Source organism: Typha latifolia, chromosome 4 (assembly GCF_019914945.1).
Source record: "Typha latifolia isolate L0001 chromosome 4, TyphaL0001v2, whole genome shotgun sequence".
Lineage (NCBI taxonomy): Eukaryota > Viridiplantae > Streptophyta > Magnoliopsida > Poales > Typhaceae > Typha > Typha latifolia.
The window spans coordinates 3,259,472-3,280,187 of NC_133089.1; the positions used below are offsets into that span (position 1 = coordinate 3,259,472).

The 20,716-nt window shown below is 37.0% G+C and overlaps 2 protein-coding genes across 3 annotated transcripts in view; one reads left to right on the forward strand and one right to left on the reverse strand.

Annotated features, from left to right (window-relative positions):
• The window catches only part of LOC140785853 (uncharacterized), a 29,963-nt gene extending 21,353 nt beyond the window's left edge, over positions 1-8,610 (reverse strand). Inside the window, exons 1-6 of one of the 2 annotated variants that reach the window (XM_073133920.1) lie at positions 8,332-8,610; positions 8,163-8,248; positions 4,965-5,066; positions 2,408-2,514; positions 2,197-2,297; positions 308-395 (exon numbers count right to left, since the gene is read on the reverse strand). In XM_073133920.1, the coding sequence (XP_072990021.1) occupies positions 308-395; positions 2,197-2,297; positions 2,408-2,514; positions 4,965-5,066; positions 8,163-8,248; positions 8,332-8,544 (697 nt within the window). In that variant the 5' untranslated portion in view covers positions 8,545-8,610. Of the gene's footprint in view, positions 1-307; positions 396-2,196; positions 2,298-2,407; positions 2,515-4,964; positions 5,067-7,508; positions 7,594-8,162; positions 8,249-8,331 lie in introns of those variants that run through there. The other variant, XM_073133921.1, reaches the window with a different exon arrangement.
• A 3,084-nt stretch (positions 8,611-11,694) lies between these two features.
• Positions 11,695-14,169, forward strand: LOC140787350 (exocyst complex component EXO70B1-like). The gene has a single exon (XM_073136222.1). The coding sequence runs from the start codon at positions 11,889-11,891 to the stop codon at positions 13,860-13,862; it is 1,974 nt and encodes a 657-aa protein (XP_072992323.1). The 5' UTR covers positions 11,695-11,888; the 3' UTR covers positions 13,863-14,169.
• Positions 14,170-20,716: the final 6,547 nt, after the last annotated feature.

Here is a 20,716-nt window from a genome sequence, read left to right on the forward strand (position 1 = left end):
AAGCATGAAAGAGGATGAACTTTCAAGAATTTGAAACATGTAAAAGGCATGATTATAAATAAACTTAAACTATGCTAACCATTACAATCAGCAGAAATTATGTACAAGCATGAATACTTTACACAACATGCTCAGCAAATTATGATAGTTTTATCTCTTAGACTATGCAAGAAAGCAATTTATTCATCTATTCACTCCATCAAACCACAATAATGAAAGCTAGTCTCATCTGAATGGCGTTGGTACTACTAGCATGATAGCTCAAACTTTGATAAGTGAAAAAAGGAGATTTAATCAAAAAACTTACCAAGACCCCCAGTTCCCGATGCTTCAATATTGATAAAAGCTCCAATTGTACTGCTCCATTTGTGTGTTGTTACAAAACCATGAGACCCCTGGAATATGTAATGGCAAAGATAAGGTAAGAACTGATAAACTACATTTCAATAATAAGGAAAATCTAGTGAGCTTCATTGCTTCAATAGGAGACTCAATTATTATTTTGAGCAAGCACAAAGATATAAGTAAAAGAATATTGGTTACTTATGATATAAGGGCACAATAGCTCAGTTCATTATTTCATATTGTAAAATGTTCCTAAAAGAAGAAAGGAACTTATTCATTTACAGACCATTTGTTTTGGTGCCCACACTGTTTTGAAAGGTGGTTGGGGCAGCCACCCTGCAAACAAAGAAGGTGGCCTCAAAAGACGGGCAGCCTGCCTTGGCGGTTTTGCTATTATTTTTTAATTTTTTAATCAGCAGAATTGGTGTTATTTTTAAATTTGCTCTTGCATATATGTTTGCTAATTGCTATGCTGATGAGAGTGTGCGAGCGAGTACTATTTACGAATTATCATTTGTTCTCTACAAGTATATGACTAGTATTTGTGGATTTATGTTTGTGATTACTGTTTATTAGTATTTATGTTTGCTATTCTGCTGATTGTTGTTTGTAATTGTGATTACTGTTTGTGAATTAGTTGCTATTCTACTAGAGGAATTATTGGTAATTTTTTCTATAGTATGTATTAAATATCATATATAATTACTTTTAATTTTATATATTAAAAATGTTAGACCATTTCCTTGACATGCAGTGGGGTGGCCGCCCACAAACAATGGCCGCCTTTTAAAACATTGGGTGCCTACACCCTTTTATAGGATGAAATGTGCTACCAGTATGCCTTGACACAGGCAGCATGGCAATCCACAGAAACAATGCATCACCAGTCATTTATTCTTTCCTGAATGGAGGTTATTCACTTTTTCATTGAGTAAAGGAAGATAAAAGGATTTACTGAAAGATTCAGAACTGAAAGTAATTGCTTGTGTCAAGAGTTAACTCTGTCTGGAGTAGTCATTTACTTCATTAACTGGCATCTCTTTGAATGGTAATGCATGTACTGTCAACTAGGTTACACACTAAAATATTGAGTAAAATGATACTGAATTTTTTTTTATTTATACCACATAGTTATTACTATTTTTCCGCTGCAGTATTAAAGTCAACTGCTCAATATTTTTTATTAAAAGAAAGCATCTATCAGATTCAACCATTACAGAATATGCTTGGTAAAAGTTGCTTCAATTGAAAAGGAGATCTACACATGGTTCCTTTAGTTAGTCACTAATTAATTAAATAGATTTCCTCTAAGTTCCTCTGACTCTTTGCGATCCAGAATTATTTCAATCCAAAATTCCCTAATTTTAGTTGAAACTAAAATTGAAAATCAGGAATACATAAACGATTATCCTTTTCCTTTTAACTAGTCACTGATTCCAAATCTTGAATTTGCATAAGGGTAGCCCCAATCCTTCGCCACCTACCACACCCCAAGAGTGTTGGTGCCAACACCATACTGGTACTCTGGTAGTTTGGTACTCAGTCCTTGATCAAAAATATTATTATCTTTCAATTGAGTGGATCATTTAACTTGCAAAGGAAAAGAGATGAAAGAACCTATCTGGGGATAGTTGATCATCCTAGTTACGAGCTAAACATACTAATTTTTTCTTAAGAGTTAAGAACTTAAAAAAAAGGTGCGAAGTAAATAACATGAGTGATCACATGGCAATAACTCGACAACACCCAAAGTACCATGTCTATTATGCAAGTCAACATGTGTGAGAAACATGAAGAGAGAGAGGGAGGGAGGGAGAGTGCAGAGACTTAGAAAATAAAACCATATGTTACCAAAAGATAGAGTTCTTCTGCACCGTTGAAAAGAAAAATTATAGGTCGGGGTGGAATCCACTTAGAGTCAACGATAAGTCGTGCTAATTCAAGCATTGATGCTGTAGAAGGGAAAGTGTATACAAAATTAAGTATTCAAACAATAACTTATTATGTAGACAAAGTCTTATAGTGTAGTGCAGTAACATGTAACACGTATGATCACACTCACCAACACAAGAACCACAATCCCCGGCACCAGGAGATCCAACTGGACTGTCAAAATGTCCATTCACCAAAACAGATGGATCATTGTCATTAGAAGTGTTTGATGAAATCCTGCAATAAGTTAGTTTACCTCAGAAAAGTTACATTTCCCAAAATGTCCAGAAAAAAACTATCACTAAATGTAAAATAAACACAGATTCCACTGACAACCATATAGGATCTAACAAAAATCAAGTCATTTTCCTACCTTGACATAGTTAAATCATTTTTTCTTTGAGGAATATGTATATGAAAATTGTTACCAAAGTAAATCTAGTATTGAAACTTGGATCTCTTACTTGTATCGTAGTTTGACAAACAAGGCAAACATGTTTTAATATCACTGGTTGAAAAATTATCCCAGAAACTTCAATCAACAAGTCGCAATTAAAGATTTCCTTTTTGTTAACAGATTACTGCCACGTTACGAGGCAGATTTCTGGAGAATTTGTCATTGCATCATGTTTCAACACATCAGCCTTCATCGACTACTATCAAGCTACAGAAAACTTTTGATTTCAAAGCTTCTTGAATTGGATAAATATGACAGTGGCAAAAAAGAATCTTGTATATTGAACCAAGTAAGAAATACAAGTAATCCATCTCATTTTAAATTCTTGACTTCTTGTAGCTATAATCCAGTAACAAACTTGTCAGAAGATAATAGATATATAAGGTGTCGAGGCATGAACCAAGATACATCTCTCTTAGTAATTTTCCATATGACTCTTAGAGCATATTAGTGATGCTATACAAAAATCAAAATCTACTAGATGATATCTCTTATAAGAATGCAATCCACAGTTTAAACAATAATCAGAAAATATAGGATAAAGACATAAGAGATAAATGAACTACAAAGATAAATTACAAATATGCTTTTCCCCTTGAGTATAAAGCATCAAAACTAGACTATGGCTAAATGAAATGATCCTAGTACATCAGTTTAGGAGCTTAAGATCTTCCTATGTTTTAAAGCTGCAAATGAGATTTGATTAATCCATGATCGGTGTCACCGAACAAATGTGAACCCAACTAGATGATTACCAAATAAGTGATATAGCGTGATGACACATGATGAAACTTGGATGCAATATCTAGCAATTTCATATACCAAGCAAGGAAAAACATTTACAATTTAAAACCAAGGTTCCGAAACTCAGTATTAGAATCGGGATCTATCGTCCAGAAAAATGACACGTATCGGCCGTATTAGCTGTATCGGCTGTATTGGGAGGTAATATCGGATCAGACTATTTTTTAATTAAATAAATCTAAATATTATTTAAAAATGTAGAAAAATTTCTAAAAATTTAGAAAAAAAATGACAAGAAAATAAGAAAATAAAAATTACTCATATATGAAGCCGAAATTTTTTTAAAATGTATTAACTTAAAAAAATAAAAATCCTATCTCTCTTCCTCCCCCTCTTTTATTGTCACAAGCCAAATTTTATTTTTATATAATTACTTCTCTCTCCCTTTTCTTCCCCTCTCTCTTTTTCTCCTTCTCTTCTTCATCCCTCTCCCTCTTACCGTCATAGCCCACCTCTCTCTCTCTCTTTTTTCCTCCATTTCTTCTATCTCCCTCTCCTTGTTCTTCCCCTCTGTTTTTCTCCTCCTCCTCTTCTTCCCTCTCCTTCTTACTATTGCAGCCCACCACTCTCTTTTTTTTACTCCACTTCTTTCTCTCTCCCTTCTCTTTCTCTCTCTTTTTCTCCTCTTCTTCTTCTCCCTCTTACTACCGCAGCCCACCTCCCTCCCACACTTGTATCGGGTATCGGCCGATTCGAGTCGAGATCAGCTGAAACTAGGTTCCATGTTTAAAACCTTTAACGAAGCCTAATTTGAACTCGGTGCAGTCATGATTCAGTCCAAAATCAGCTTACTCTGGCTCGGCTGTTCTTACAGAGTAAAATGAACCCCAATTTTGCCATCTAATATGCAAATTAACATTATGTATGCCAAATCCATAAGAAAAACAATGAGATACAGTTCGCTCATCTCTCAGTCATACATCTCTAGTACTATAATCTATTTCATGGTCTCTTTCCTGATTCATTTTAACTCCACAATAGAACTGTTATTCAAGATTGCACAAATTTATGTTGAGCAGTCAGGATCCAACACAAGGCCAAATTCAAACACAATTGATTGGGCTAAGTCATGTGCTCATGTCTTTTCCACCAAATTCAAGTCATTTGGTAGGTTTATTAAGGAACTATAGATAGATCATGCCCAGCCTGGATAACCAACTAGTTAACTAGGATCAAAACCCACAACTCATATATATTCCAAGTCATGTCCAAGATCAGAATACAGACTGATCCTGTTGAAGCCATAACCTGTGTTAGAGCATATAAAAGTACACCTTAGAATGGTATGAATATTGCATCTATTGACTCTATGCAACGCCAACTAACAGCATGGATTCCAGCTAAGTATTGCTTGCACCGACTATTTAAAATGAAAAGGCAACCAAGCATATGCAAAGCGTTTAGCCAAACTGAGAGAAAAAGGTACCTCATTAGTATATTCCTATGATTTTTGTAGCCAAGCGTCACCCTATGACGCAAAAATATCATGCTGAACGAGCCACTGACAGGTGCTTCCTCAACCTCAACTCTGTAACATGAGGTCAAAAGAACTTATGCATGATGAATTAAAAAAGTCTTTGCGGATATAACAAAAGCAGTGGCATTTGCAAGCATACGAAAAGGACAGCAATATCTTGGATATGTTTTATCACATCATATTGCAAGTGGTAGACAACATAACTACTTGCACCATACTGTCATACAACAAAAATGTCTACAAGATATTGACAACTATTTTCACATTGACTTTCTATAAAGCACCAAGTGGTCATGATTCGTGAGTATGATTATGGGTTAAGAATATGGTGTTTTATTCCACTTAGAACATAAAGGGTGTGATTGCTTCTTTTTCTAAACTTTCTACGAATCAGTTCCCATACATTCTAAACAGGGACATTTTTTAATGTTTATTACAAAATTGGTTCATATCAGCATGAGGCATGTTGGCTGGCACATCCCATGCCAATCAGAACCAGCACTAGAACACAAGGGTGGGGGCGCTGGCATCTCTTGGTCCATATGCTAGAGAAAAAATGTCCAACTTGGATGGGGAAATCATTAATGCAACTATGAAAGTAATCAAATTTGCCTTCAGTAATAATTGAGAAAGAGTGCACCTAATGGCATCTAATATGATGTTCCAACTCAAATTTAAAAACTATATATTATCAGATAAAATTGTACTTAACCTAGATAAAGACTAAATGAACTGAATTTTATGCAAGTATTTTTTGTGACCAAAATCAAACAGTACTAGTGTCTGATACATGGTAAGTATCAACCAGTTTATAGTGCAAGTTCTTTCCTCCGTCATGTCACTAGAGTTAGCAAAATTTTATAGTAGGTGAGGGAAGACCATCATGGAAAGTATGGCTCAAGATAGGAACTTCAGAGACAAACTTGTTTAAAACTTGAAATCTGCTTATTTCCCATTTTGCTACGCAAAGGAGTTAGCTGACCTATCTTTCAAGGGCAAGCAGAGCCCATGGATCTATTAATTTTTTGGCTTGGGTAGAGTTGATGATAACCCAGTAAGATATACTAAAAGGAAATGATAGAAGATAAAATTTATGCTCTTCCTTAGGATAGGTTTGTTCTCATATTAACAAGCAACTATGGCAGTTTCCTACATTCATAAGGTAGAAGTTGGTTTTAATTTTCCCAAGAAACCAATTATGATGCATACTTGCTAGACAAAACTTAATAGCAAGATAGTAAAATACAACTTAATTCTTTGGAAAATAAATTGTATAGGACGCCTCTAAGATTAGCTATATGAATTGAAATGATTATTTCGCTCACCTCCCATATATTTGACCCCTTGCCCTAGAAAACTTGTAAAACCAAACCCATTTGTAATACCATCAATTGTATATCCATCAGAAAATTAAGTTCAACAAATCTGAGTTTCCTATCGAAATATGTAACCAAGCTACTTTGATGCCTACTACTACTAACTCACCACCTCCCAAATTAAGCTGATATTTGTTTTTGCATATAATCACGTTTACTTACTTTTACCAATGTGGTGGAAAGAAAAAAAGAGAACGTTCTACTCAGCTGAAAAGTTATTTGTAGACTGCAAGGATTTTTTTTTCCTTAATAGGATTTCTGGCAAATATGAACAATATCTAGAAAATTTGAGTTTTACTGAGGATATTAATGGATGAACGGGGTTGCTAGAAAGAGGGTTAAGTATATCAAATAAGTAAATTCGTGTCTGCCAAAAGTATGTGCACCATGAAGGGTAAGTTGAAAATCATTTGAAATCATTTGAAATGTATGATAAGAAAAACATATAATGTACCAGACTACCAGTATGGGCCTTGAGGCAGAAGGGCAGCCCAAAATTAATCTGGGTGCAACTAGTTAGGGAAGTCATGAAAATATGTTAATTTATTCAGAGCCTTGAATTAAAAAGAGTTGAACATAGAAGCAGGATCAATATAGGTCTACTTACCAGCATAAGGGGAGAATCTAAGGACCAAAGTTGAAAGCAGACCTACTTAAAATTGAGATGCGAGATACTGCAACATTCTCACAGAATGTTGCAGTATCTCGCATCTCAATTTTAAGTAGGTCTGCTTTCAATGTGATCAAGCTTTGCATTTACCAAAAGTGTATCAAATACCTAAATATGAGAAAGAGTAGAAGACCGTGATGAATATGAACTAAGAAGATATATGTCGAGTTTGCATTTCCCAAAGTGCGGTTAATTTGGAAAAATAAGATGAAGACCATGGTGAATATGAACTACGACAATATTGACAACAAGCTAATCAAAGGGATTTTGGTTAAGCCTATGATACTGCTAATTCAGCGAATGAGCTAGTGCCAACACACCCCTATCATATGGATGCTGACAGCAACATAGTTTTATAAAATGGAAAATCAGACCCAAATTGATAGAAATTTTTTGAAAGCAGTACTATTTTAGTATTAGAAAACATAATTAAGCACAGAAAATCACCTTTCCGAGGTTAGTGCTTGGTTGTCATGCTCTAAGAGGTAGAGCAAGGTATGCCTCCTCTTTCTCTCTGTTTATTTTGGCTCATAATGACTATCCTACCCCAGAAATGTAAAACACCTTACTTAAATTTTAGTAAAACTAATTAAATAAACATTGGCAACTTAAAATCATATAATAAGAAACTTGCACAAAGTCCAATCAGATGTATGAGCTTCAATAGGTTTATATTATGATGTCAAATTTTGATTCAAAGTTCCCTTCAACAAAATGCCTAAATTGAAGTGACATGAGCTATTTTTTCAAATAGTCTCATTTCTTAAAATTCAACATTAACTTTTCTAAAAAAACATGGTTTGAGAGTTCAAGTCTTGAACAAGTACATGATCCACGCTCTAAGGTCTCTACAGTGGTTGCCAAGTTATATGCTTATTATTAGGAATTCAACACTTTTTCCTGTTACTTAAAAATAATAATAATAATAAAATCCCTAAACAAGAAGTAAACTGGTACCAACACAGTCAATTAACGGTGCATGTTCTGATCCAGTACCGTATAGAACGGAAGTTCTACTAATTGAATTACCATCAATGCAAAATCTGAAGCATGAATATCTCCAATGTTTTGCACTCGGATGAACCAACCAATACAACTGACCTATAATTCGACCCCGCCTTCTCCGCTATCGCCTCCAGGTGCATCTTTATATACTTCGCCGCCGCCTCCAATCCCGGCCGGCCTTCCTGCATCGCGAAACACACCAAGATCCAATCGTTATAACCAAAAACCAATACAAAGGCCTCAATTCGGCATCCCCACGGCTCACCTGGCGACCATCTATGTCGACGGTGAGATACCGGATGTGCTCGATTGTTCTGGCCTCAGAGAATTGATCGAGCGGCGCGTCGAGGCCAAGAGGGCTAACATGGCGCATGTGGAGGACGATGTAGACGAGGTACGACATGAGGGCGTACATTAGGGTTAGAGCGAGAAGGCACTTGAAAGCCTTCACGTCTCCAAGGCGAAGCCATGAACCCATTTCTCTCTCTCTCTCTCTCTCTCTCTCTCTCTCTCTCTGGGGAAGCGTTTACTTGTGGACTCTTAGTCTTGGTCCTCTTGGATTCATATATAGCCGTAGAGAGCTGCTCGGAGATAAAAAAAAGACACCTCACCTAACCAGATGCGGAGATTTTTTTCGTTTTCCACAGAGGAATATATTTTATGTTAAAAAAATAAGAGGATATTATTTAAATAATTAGTGGAAAATAAATTTAATAATGGGTTTATCGTGAATTAGTGGATACTATTTAATTGTTATATTTTTTAATCATGTATATTATGGGTTTATCGTTAAAAATAAATTTATATTTTCTTGTGGAACCAAAGAAGGACATTTAATAAAACAAAAATGAAGAGGAATATTTTTCGTCAGACTTATAGATGAAAGCAACTTGTTCGGGTTCTTTGGATGATTTATTTATTTAATTTAATTGTTGAAGAATAAAGTTGCTATATCTAATGGACATTATAATGAATAATAAGTAATAGTTCCTTAACGCTACCACAACTCACAAGACATTAGTGTGAAGGCAACACAAATTTCAATAGAAATTTATGAAAAACTCTTTATTATTATTATTATTATTATTATTATTATTATTATTATTATTATTCATATATATAGTTATCGTAATATGTTTGAGTAAGTTTTTAAAATTAAGGTATAAATAATTTTTTTAAACAAATATATAGATGGAACGATAACAAAGACATAACGTAAGGTGTTGTTTGATCAATTTTCTTTTTTTTTTTAATTTCAAAGCTTTTTTTAAATAGTTATTCTCAAAAACTTTATTTTATCTAGACTCTGTTGTTTAATAAAACATCTATAAGTTAAGAGATAATTTATTTTATTTATGAGGCCAATTACTTCCTGTTTGAGTTGGCACACTAAAATTTAAAATTAAACGAGTTCCAGCAATCTTTTGAAGCATATAAATTTATCACCTATCAAAATTCATTTCAGAGCATCTATTGGGCTGCTGTCCATTAAAAGGCTCATATTAGGTGCAAAATAACAAGGTTTTGATAAAACTAGTCATCCTCAGAAATTTATTTATCTAAATTATTTATCTCCTAAATTTATTATTCTAAGAAGTCTATTTTGTACACGTCAAATAAGACTAATTGAAAAATATTAAACTCTTTACCATTTTATATTTTATATAAAATACTGAAAACTTTACTAATTTTTTATATAATTATTGAACTCATTTATATTTTTATATATGTACAGTACGTGCAAGTTTTAGAATATGCGAAAATAATAGAAAGATAATATTTAATTGTATTTATCTTATATAAATCTAAATTTAATATTTTGTTACAACCCAATTCTACAATTATACTCGGCACTGATGAAAAAAGAAGAGATAAGCTTGGATAGGGTTTTTGATAGAGAATTGATCTACATTTTAAGGGTAGATCAAAGGTTGGGGTAGTTCAAATAGGATTTTAAGTTAACGGAGATTAACCTTAGTAGGTTAGAAGATGATATTAAATGCTTAGGAATTACTTATGGTTGTAGAGGAGAAGGGATGGTTGTCCATGTGAGAAGGGAGAAGCGACAGAAGTGTAAACCTCAACCATGGGTGGAAGCTCAATGTGGGCATCGAACAGGGAGAGAGAAGGAAGCAGCAGGTTGGCTCAAGCCAATTTTTTTTTAAAAAATGTCCAAAATATTAATAATACTAAAGTGGTTATCATTCAACATATTTAGAAACTAATCATACGTTCAAAAATAATAAATAGATCGGAATACAAATTAACCCAGCCGTCGAGCATTTGGACGATCGTTCAATGTTCAAACGCCTAAGTTACTCTTCTATTCTCAAGCTACGGTATTTGAAAACCTAAAGTGCTTTTCATTTGTGATTATAAGGTCCAACACCGACCTCATTTATATTTATTTTAGGGAGTGAATAATTTGGATAAATAAGTTTATAAGCAGCCCACTTCGATCCTGACTCCAAAATAACATGAAATTCTCAAGCCTAAGGTCAGCCATCCATTAATGGTAGTCACTTCTTGTTGGCCTTCATATGATTCTCGAGGGAAATAAATGAATATTATGGAAACTTTGGCATCTAAGTCTCGTGTTTGGCCACCTCTCTTTAAAGCATTAAACCTTAGGTAAAGTTTCTCAGTAGAGAAATCTACATCCTAGGATGTGCATTTATTATAGAATAAAATTACACTTTATAGTTTGGCCCGATTTAAATTTATCTCAATTCATTTTAAACTTAACAACTTAATAACATACTTATTGTCCACGTCAAGTTACAAACAAAAATAGTCTGACTAGAAATGGAACAAAAATAGAGTTTTTTTTAATTAAAAATAAAAAATAATAATTTTTGACTATATTATTATAGTTTTAAGTTATTTATCAAACCATTATAATTTTTGCCAAATTAAACGATCACATAAATTTTTTTTAAGTAAATCATTTTTATATAAATTAACATATTGAGTTGGTCTCTCAGTCAACAACTTTTATTATTTTAATGTAATTTTTTTAATAATAAATATTATCACAAAACGCGACGTCGATTCTCTTGATTTGATGCTTACGTAAGAGACTTTTTTTATAACTATAGTTAATTTTTATTTAATATATAAAATCCGTATATATATATATTATAAAATAAATACATATTTTATTACATTATTTGTATTTTACACTAGACTCTATTACTATAAGTTAAATATAATTAGTTTACAAAACTCTTAGACTGTGTTTGGTTCAAGGCTAAACACTAATAAGTTTATTTTCTAGTCTTAATTTAGGTACTTAAACTAGGTTAAAAAATATAATTTTTTTTTATTATATATTAGGTCAAACTATAATTATTATATTTAATGTGATGTAAAAATAAATAAAAAAATATTAATTTATGAGGAAAATAAATGATAAACAAAATTAATGGACCAATTACTCTTTGAATTTAATGATAAAAGTAATATATTTAATTTATGTCAAAGTTAAAATTAAAATTAATTTGAATTTATATATAAAAAATTATTTTATTTATTGGGCAGAATAAAAAAATAAAAGAATATTTGGTTACGGACTTGGCTAGAGATCAGTCCTTGAAAGCGAACGAGCGTTAAACTAATGACAGAAGAAATTACAGTGAAAGAGTACAATTTATTTTTTAAAGCTAGAAGGAGAGCAAAAAAATCCTACAGCATTTCAGCAGACGACATTGCTGCGAAACTTATCGTCGTCTTCCCCTCGACTTCCTCCCCCATCCCAAATTCCTATAAAGCCGTAGCCCTTGCCTTGCTCCTCCTCTTCCTCTGTCCGTCTACAGAGTGGCGATGGCGGCGGCGACAGCGCAGGTGGATGGCCAGGACAAGGTGATCGCGGCGGCGCAGCACATCGTGAAGAGCCTCGCGACCTCCAAGAACGCTGCCGAGGACATGATCCGCATCCTCTCCGGCTTCGACAACCGTCTCTCATCCATCTCCGCCCTCTTCCCTTCTTCCGCCCCCTCCGCAGCCGCGGTGCCGGAGGACGACATGTACGACGGAGGAGTTGACGCCAGGATCTCGACTCTCGAGGCGCGTCTCGATGAGGCGGAGCAGTTCGTGCTCCAGTGGGAGCCCTCCGATGCCGACTCCTCCATCTGGGACTCCTCCTCGCCCGAGATCCCCGCCGAATACCTCTCCGCCGTTGATGTCATTCTCTCCTTGGCCTCTACCCCTTCCATTCTCCGCGGCCGCGCCGAGAGCGTTCTCCAGATCGCCATGGCCCGTCTCGAGGACGAGTTTGCTCTCCTCCTAGTCCGCAACGCAGTACCTCTGGCCTCCGACGATCCACAAGTGCCCTTCCGCCAGCTCTCCGTCTCACCCCCCTCGGAGTACGACGAGTTCGCAACCTCAATCCACGACGATCACCTCCGCGGCACGAATCTGGATGGTTCTAACCGCCGGAGCTCCCTTTCCGCCGACGAGATCTCGTCCGATCTCGTCCTCCCGGAGCCGGTCGCGGATCTCGAGGATATTGCAGACCGCATGATCCGCGCCGGGTACGGCGACGAGCTGCGCCAGGTCTACGTTGCCGTCCGCCGCGAATTCCTTGCCGAGTGCCTCGCTGCGCTCGGCGTCGAGAAGATTAGCATAGAGGAGGTCCAAAAGATGGAATGGGGGATTCTGGATGGCAAGATGAAGAGGTGGATCCACGCAGTGAGCATTGTCGTCACGAGGCTCCTCTCTGCGGAGCGGCGGACTTGCGATCAAATCTTTGTCCAGTCCGAAGAGCTTAGAGAGGATTGCTTCGCAGAGGCCGCCAAAAGCTGTGTGTTAGAGTTGCTAAATTTTGGTGACGCGGTTGCCATGGGTCAGCGCTCGTCGCACAAGCTATTCCGGATTCTGGGAATGTACGAGGCCCTAGCGGATGTGGCACCGAAGCTTGAGGTTTTGTTCTTGGGAGACACGAAGGATTTCATAGATGAGGAGACAAAAGGGGTTCTCACAAGGTTGGGAGATGCAGTGAGGGGCACGATCGCTGAGTTCGGGAATTGCATCCAGGGGGAGACTTCTCGGAAGGTACTGCAGGGCGGTGAGATCCACCCTCTTACCCGGTATGTGATGAACTATATTGGATTGCTTGCGGATTATAGCACCTCTCTCAATTCTCTCCTCGCTGATGGTGTCTATGGTGGAGACTGCTCAGCTGGCAGCGCTGATATGACTCCATTAGGCCGTTGTGTGCTCTCGTTGATCACATATCTGGAATCTAATATTGAGGAAAAATCTAAGCTTTATGAAGATGGAGGATTGCATTACATATTTTTGATGAATAACATATTGTACATAGTCCAGAAGGTTAAGGATTCTGAGCTGAAGAAGCTGTTAGGAGATACCTGGGTCCGTAAGCATCGTGCGCAAATCAAGCAGTTTTCGACGTACTACCTCAGAGCTTCCTGGACAAAACTGTTATCTTGCTTGAAGGATGATGGATTGGGAGGGAATGGGAACCTCTTGGGCACCTCCAAGATTATTCCCAAAGAACGCTTAAAGAACTTTTATCTAACTTTCGAAGAGATATATAGGATTCAGACAGGTTGGAAGGTTCCAGATCCTGAGCTCCGAGAAGATCTGAAGATGTTGGTATTGGAGAGGGTCATTCCAGCTTATCATGCCTACGTGGGGAGGTACCGTGGTCAGTTAGAGGGTGGACGGCAGTCGGCAAAGCATATCAAGTACACTCCAGAGGATTTGGAGGATCATGTGTTACATCTGTTTGAAGGGTCACAGGGATTCCCAAACACTCCAAGGAGAAAACCTTAGTTCATGATTGATATATGCTGATCAAGGTTAGTGTCAATTCTTGTTGAAACCTCAACAAGAAATCTGTATATCTTCATTGTACAGGCTTCATAGTTTTGGTTTCTCATTTTGGCCGTTCTTTATTGTTATTTGTCATACAATAGTTGGCGAGGCGTGTTACTTTGTTGTATCATTTATAGTTGAATAGTTCCGTGTACTGTTAGTTTCTATGAAGCTTCAATTGTTTTTTGAGTTTCTTTTATTTGTTATTCCTGGTCAAGACCATTCAATGGAATCACCTAAAACAATTATGGGGACCTCGGCTAAATTGAGTGTTACTAATTTTGTGACTTCTGTCCGCTGTTTTGCTTTAGGTGTTCATTGTGCATATAATTTTTGTCATCCTTTTCTTGACAGAAATAATTTTTATTATCCTAGTGAGTTGCTTGTTGTGAGCTCCTAGACTGGGAGTTAATATTGTGGTTGAGACTTAAACAGTTCTACCCATTCATGTGGTTTTAGAAGCAGTCCAATGTTTTGTTCTTCTGCAGGTGGCACTTGCATGTATTTGAATCATGTGGACTCAGAGTTTTTGCTTAAAGACTTATTTATTAATATATTGGGTACTTATAATCCCTACACTGTAGCCCTGCTCTTGCATATAATCATATATCAGCACAATCTTGACAATTAGTTCATCAGATTTTGTCCTGATCTTGTGTAACTTCTCTTAGGTCATCTATATTATTTTTCTGTCTCTCTATAGTTACAATCTGTTTGTGAGGGCATATTAAGGTTATTCATATAAGGGCTTGGGAGCTCGATGCAGTTCATTGTAAACTTGTTTGGATAAACAAGGAAACATTTCTACACACGATACGTAAATAGTAGAAACCCTGATTATTTGGTCTTTTGCATACATTTCTCATCACTGCTCAAAGAATCACACTGCATGAAATGATCTCCATTGATCTATTTACTAGATCCCTTTTCTTTGTTATGATGAATTAGCAATCACATATCCCTCTCCTGCCACTTGATTTTCACCTTAGAGGAATGGGTTTGCTATGACTTTCTCTGTCATGATCCATAGGACTGAGTGTTATCTTATGCGACATGATTAACAGATGGCCTGAGGACTCTATAATAATTCTCATGATGGTGGACTTATTGTTGCATATGCTGGAAATAGGTTTAAAATTTGGGTTTTTGCTGTTTCAAAGTTCATATGTGAACTTCTCTGCATCATGGGGCAGAATGCTTGTAACACATAATCTTGTTATACATCATATGAAAACAGAAGTGGAGATGTCTTATTAGCTGGATTGCTAATGGACCTAGGAACTTGTAGTTATAATCCTTTAATGGGCATTAGCAAAGGAACAACTAACCAGTGAGGTGTACAACCTACCATTAGTGGAATCATGTAACCAATTGTAACTGTGAGGAGCTATATGTTTCCTTATGAATATGACAAGCATGAACTAAAAGGTTGATGAGCATGATGTCAAATATAGAACTACAATTTAGTTTGATATATTCTTTGGTAACTATTTTCAACTTGTACTGGCATTAGAAATATTTAAAGAAATAATTTCACGGCATATGACATACAAATTAGTGAAGGTCAAGAAAATAAGTGGCAAGGCAAATTAATTCAATGAAGAAAATGCTAGAAATATGCAAAACACCTTGAATTCAGAGTTTGAAGAAAAGCATACTTAATGGCCTAGATAAAGTTTTCTTTTGAATGATATTTAAATTATTGAAAGGTAATATTGATATCCATTACTGTAATAAAGGGCACCAAGTACACAAATAAGCTGAAATGTGATATTATGATAAAGAATAGTTCAACAATTTTTCTTCTTTTTATGGTATATATATACTTCTAAGTAAATACTATAGATATTAACACTTGCTTATACAAATCATGGTTAGCATAAATTAAAGGAGAACATGTGCTGGTGGAAGTGTATTAGAGATATAATTTACAGATTGGCAAAAAGGTATTAGAAGTAAAAAATTCTGATACAGGTTTCGATTTGAATACATATAACCGAGTGTAGATCTAAGAATAAATGTTTGCATGCAGTGAGGAAACCTACGAGGCTACAAATGATTGTACAACCTTTTGTAGTATTATCTTGGAATAAGAACATGGTTATGAAGACAAAAATATGGTAAATTCCAATTCTCGGTTGTGGATGAGAACTTTCAAATGCAACTTAGATGGTTAAACTTTGAAACTGCATCTCATCTTTTATTTCTTGGTTGTATTACAGTTTATGCTTTTTCTAAACAGAGAGGATGATGTATATGGCATAATTGCACCTGATTTTGTTACCCTGGAATGACCTGCTCACTTTAGAACTTGCTTCTGCTTATTTATGCACCTGCATTTTGATAGTTCTTCTCCAAGAAGCATCTAATCATCCTCGAGTTTCTACATGGTTAACCTTTATTTGATTTCCTACTTTCTATATTATCTGCCTGGTTAATTCATGATCCTGTTCCCAAAATACAGAGGTTAAGAAAGATAATGGAACAACTAGATACATGGTTCTTAGTTTCTTACAAGTTGAGAATATTTTACCTTGACTCATTGAATCTTTTTGATTATATTACTCTATTTTCATTTTAGATGGCACACCTTCTTTACATAGGTTTGTGATACTAGAAACTCTGGCAAGTTGGATGAAGTTGATCTGTGAATATGCAACGGTGGATTAAACTTTACGAGACATATCACTCGTATGTATCTTCTTCAAGATTGTGCTATACCTTAAAAGGTTGACATCATTCTGGCTTCCTCTCATCAAACGTTTCTCCGGGGCCTCTCTTTTCCCTTTCTGTTAGCTTTCTAAGCTTAGCAATGTTCCTTGGTGATACTGATTATGAAGTGGAAGAATGTTTTATGGGTTCTGCTGTTATACAGAATTCTTTGTATGAGTAGCAGAAACAATTGTTGAAGTTTATGCCTGTTTCAGGTCAGGGTGGATAGAGAAGATTGAATTGTTTTGAGGGTTTGTGTAGAGAAAGTATTTGAAACACCCAAACCTCCAAATACACGTGTAAACCGCGTGGGTAAATCCTCCCACGCGGTACATCACATGACCTGTCAGTACAAGGATTTCACAAGGCACACAACCACACAAATTCACCATAATTAACTCTACTAAAGGAGTCCAGATACAAGTTCCACAGGCCACAACAAGCCTTCCAAATATACAATCCAAAATACTATGTTAAAGTCCAAAAAGATACAACGTCAACATCATACCCTCGCAGGGGCTTAATACAACTACATACGTACTAAAAAGAAAGGAAAGCGGCTACTCCTCGCTACCCGCACCTGCGTCCCCTAGCTCTGAAATAATATGCCACGAGGGGTGAGCTTACAGCCCAGCGAGTAGGATTCATACAATCAAAAATAATGACATCACAGGTGTATATCCAATGTATGCCTAAATTTGCTAACGATAACGACATGCTTATTTAAAATGACTTACCCCAATTAACTAAGTCAATGCAGTTGATAAAGATTACCAATCACTATCTTGGAACATGCTAGTTTACCAAACATATTATGATCAGTTCACACAGATATAAAGTTTGAGACAATCTCTTATTCGTACACATCTCAATCATAGGTTTACATGCTATGCATATCAATAAAATAGCAGTTTAGTCATCCCATGTCTACCAAAACAATAATCATACTTATCATCGCTCACCGAGCTATTCACCACACAGGGTAAATACTCCTACGAAACAATCATCCATCATCACATACATCGAGGGGGGGATATATACACATCTAGCGGTAATGTCACCTACACGTGTATGGCGACACTACATGTGACCGGTTGTCTGTGGCCATCAGACTCAGGACCCCGGTCGTAAGCCCATATCTCACTCTCTCTAAATCATCACCGCCCTCGGCGGGAGAATCAGGAGCCCTCGGCTCATCAACAGACGCCCTAACCCTGCGTCGTCGGGTACCGCTAGAGTTATATCCCCGCCTCACAATCATATTCTTCTATCATTATAATCTAGTCCTGACTATGTAGTATAACTACTGAATGCCACACAGGCTTCCCGACCTCGGAGTGTAGGCCGCTAATAGTATAGACATATATGATACACTCTGCCCTTAACCCTAGGCTGAGTGAGTAGGGGTACTGCCTAGTCAGAATTCGACTACTAATGATAGGTGGAAGTGGTGCAGTGTTTATGCGTGTATAAAGCATGTTATAGTCATCATGATCATTACAGTCCATATTCACAGCAATCATACATCTATGCAACGGTATACCATACAGGACACATGTAAAGCATTATCATACACATTATCTTTCTCATGATACTATACTGAACAGATTATAAATAACTACATATGCAAAAGATATAACAGGGAGTACCAACTGCATGCATTAATACTGACATTTCCTACTGTATCATGTTATTCTAGATTTGTATAACTCTACTCGCCTGGGAGGTCTCCACGGTAAGGTAAAACTCGTCAGCTAGTCCGGGATCCCAAAATCTTCCTCACGCGGTGTCAATCCTATTAATTCACGCAAGTAAAATCATTAGCGAACTAATAGAATTAACTATCTTATTAGCACATTTATGTTTGGTACGAGTCAAGGATATCCTAGGAATCTTATATTATCCCAAAATTAAGGATCAGTCTAATCAAATTAGGTGAAAATGGTGAACAGGGTTATAGGGTCCAAATGGACTCAAATGGGCTAGGCTAGAGGCAATAGGTAGGCTCAAACCTAACCTAATAGGCAAAGGGCCAAGGTGGGCTGCAATTGGACTGCAGCCCACAAGTTTGGCCGAAGTGGGCTGGGTCCAACCACAGCCCACCAAAGGCTTGGTTGGTGGGCTGCGGTCTGCAGCCCACCCAACCCAAGTCTAGTGGGCTGGGGTCTGGACCGCAGCCCACCAAAGAGGCTCGGTGGGCTGCGTCGTCATTGCAGCCCACCCAAGGGCTCCGGTGGGTGCGCGTCGACCGCAGCCCACACCGTGGATCGTGTGGGCTGCGGTATGACCACGGCCCACCAGGGGAGGAGGAAGGGCACGGGGGTTTAACAAACCCCCCCTCCCACCCACCTACCCTCCCTCGGTATTCCCCAACCGAGGGAGGAGACGAAGGGGAGGTGGAGAGGCTGATGGGTTGCGGCGGCGCGGCACGAGGCCGGCGGCGCAGCGCGGAGACGGCGGCGGCAAGGGTCCAGCACAGCACGAGGCCGAGGAGGGGAAGGAGAAAGGGAAGAAAAGAAGGAGGTTTCTGGGAGGGGGAGTCGGCGAGTTGGCGGGTGTCGGTCATTTGTCGGCGGCTATCGGCGACCACGAGGGAGGGAGAGAGAGAAGAAGAAGAGAGGTCTGCGGTGAGGGAAGGAAGGGATAAGGGAGATGGGGGAATGGTGGCGTGCACGGCAAGGAAGGGAAGAGAAGAAGAAAAGGAAAGAGGGAGGGTGGCAGGGTGGCAGGCCGACGCACGTGCCGAGCACGTGCGTCGGCCAGGGGATTTTTTTTTTTTTTTAAATTGGGGTGTTACAGTATTACTATTATGACTTTAAGGTTCCCTAGGTAGATAAGAAAACACTACATTTATTTTGTAAGATGGAGATTAGATAATTTGATACTTCTTGTTAGTCATTTAAAAGTTCTTATGCTTTGTGAATTGTGATCTATGAGAATTTGAATGGATTTCAGTGTATGTAATGAAATTCAATGATTTGAGGTTGGATTTGGACAGAAGACTAGCCCTTAATCTATTATGTCCTCATTGAAGCTCATAGGTAAAATATGAAAAATTGAAAATAATAAAATGAATTCTTACGTCGTTTGAAACAACACGATTAGATAGATTTCATTATTTTTCAAACAACAAAATTCATTTTCAAATAAATCAATTGAATTCTCTCGGGATGAAATCAATTTTCCATCTGGAATTGGTTGCAAATGTACCCTAAATCATTTTAACCATGTAAACGTTATATATATATAATTAGTTCTGAAACCTTTGTTTGGCCTTGAATACCTTCAATTTCCGGGTTTAAGGAAGGCACTCTCGATGTTTCCTTTTGATATTTTACATAATTTTAGACTCGTTTCCCCACTGATTCCTGAAAAATGATGATTGCACAGAACTGAAGAATCTGATCACAAGATGCTAACGAACAACAAGTGAATTACTTTTCCATATGATTTAGTTTAATCAAGTTCGTTATCTCCAAAGGCCCAAATATTTGTTTTATGTATCTATCATATTTTAAAATTGAAATATGAGACTATAAAAATTACATATCTAATCGGCGACTTCTAAAGGGAGAAATTTTATATAGTAATTTATATTTAAAAGTTGTTGACCTAAAAAATAGATTTTTATATAAATTATTGATCCAGTCAATGGTTTCAAGCACGCTTACTTTCGTATTTAATTATTTAAATAAAATAGATGTATAAAAAAATAGGAGCAAATTTAAAATGTTATCTTTGATCGGAGATTGTTGTTAAGGCTGATAAAGGTATGTGGGACATTTGAAGCTTAATAGCTCAGTGCAGGTATTTATTACCTTTTTTTTTTGATGTGTTGTCAACTGTCCTGATGAAGGTCCGTAAAAAATTTGAAGCTTAGCGTCTTAGTGCAAAGATTTATTAAGAATATAATCAGTTTGCTAACTAGACAGCCCATTTTGAGACTTTGAGTGGAATTTTTTTGGAAAAAGTAAAAATAAACAGCTGATATAATGATTAATGAGTCCTCTTTAAATAAATAAATAAATAAATAAACCAATAGTTCCTTCCACTTGCCTTGCCAGACATACCACGCGTGACGCGCCTCATTCCAGTCATAC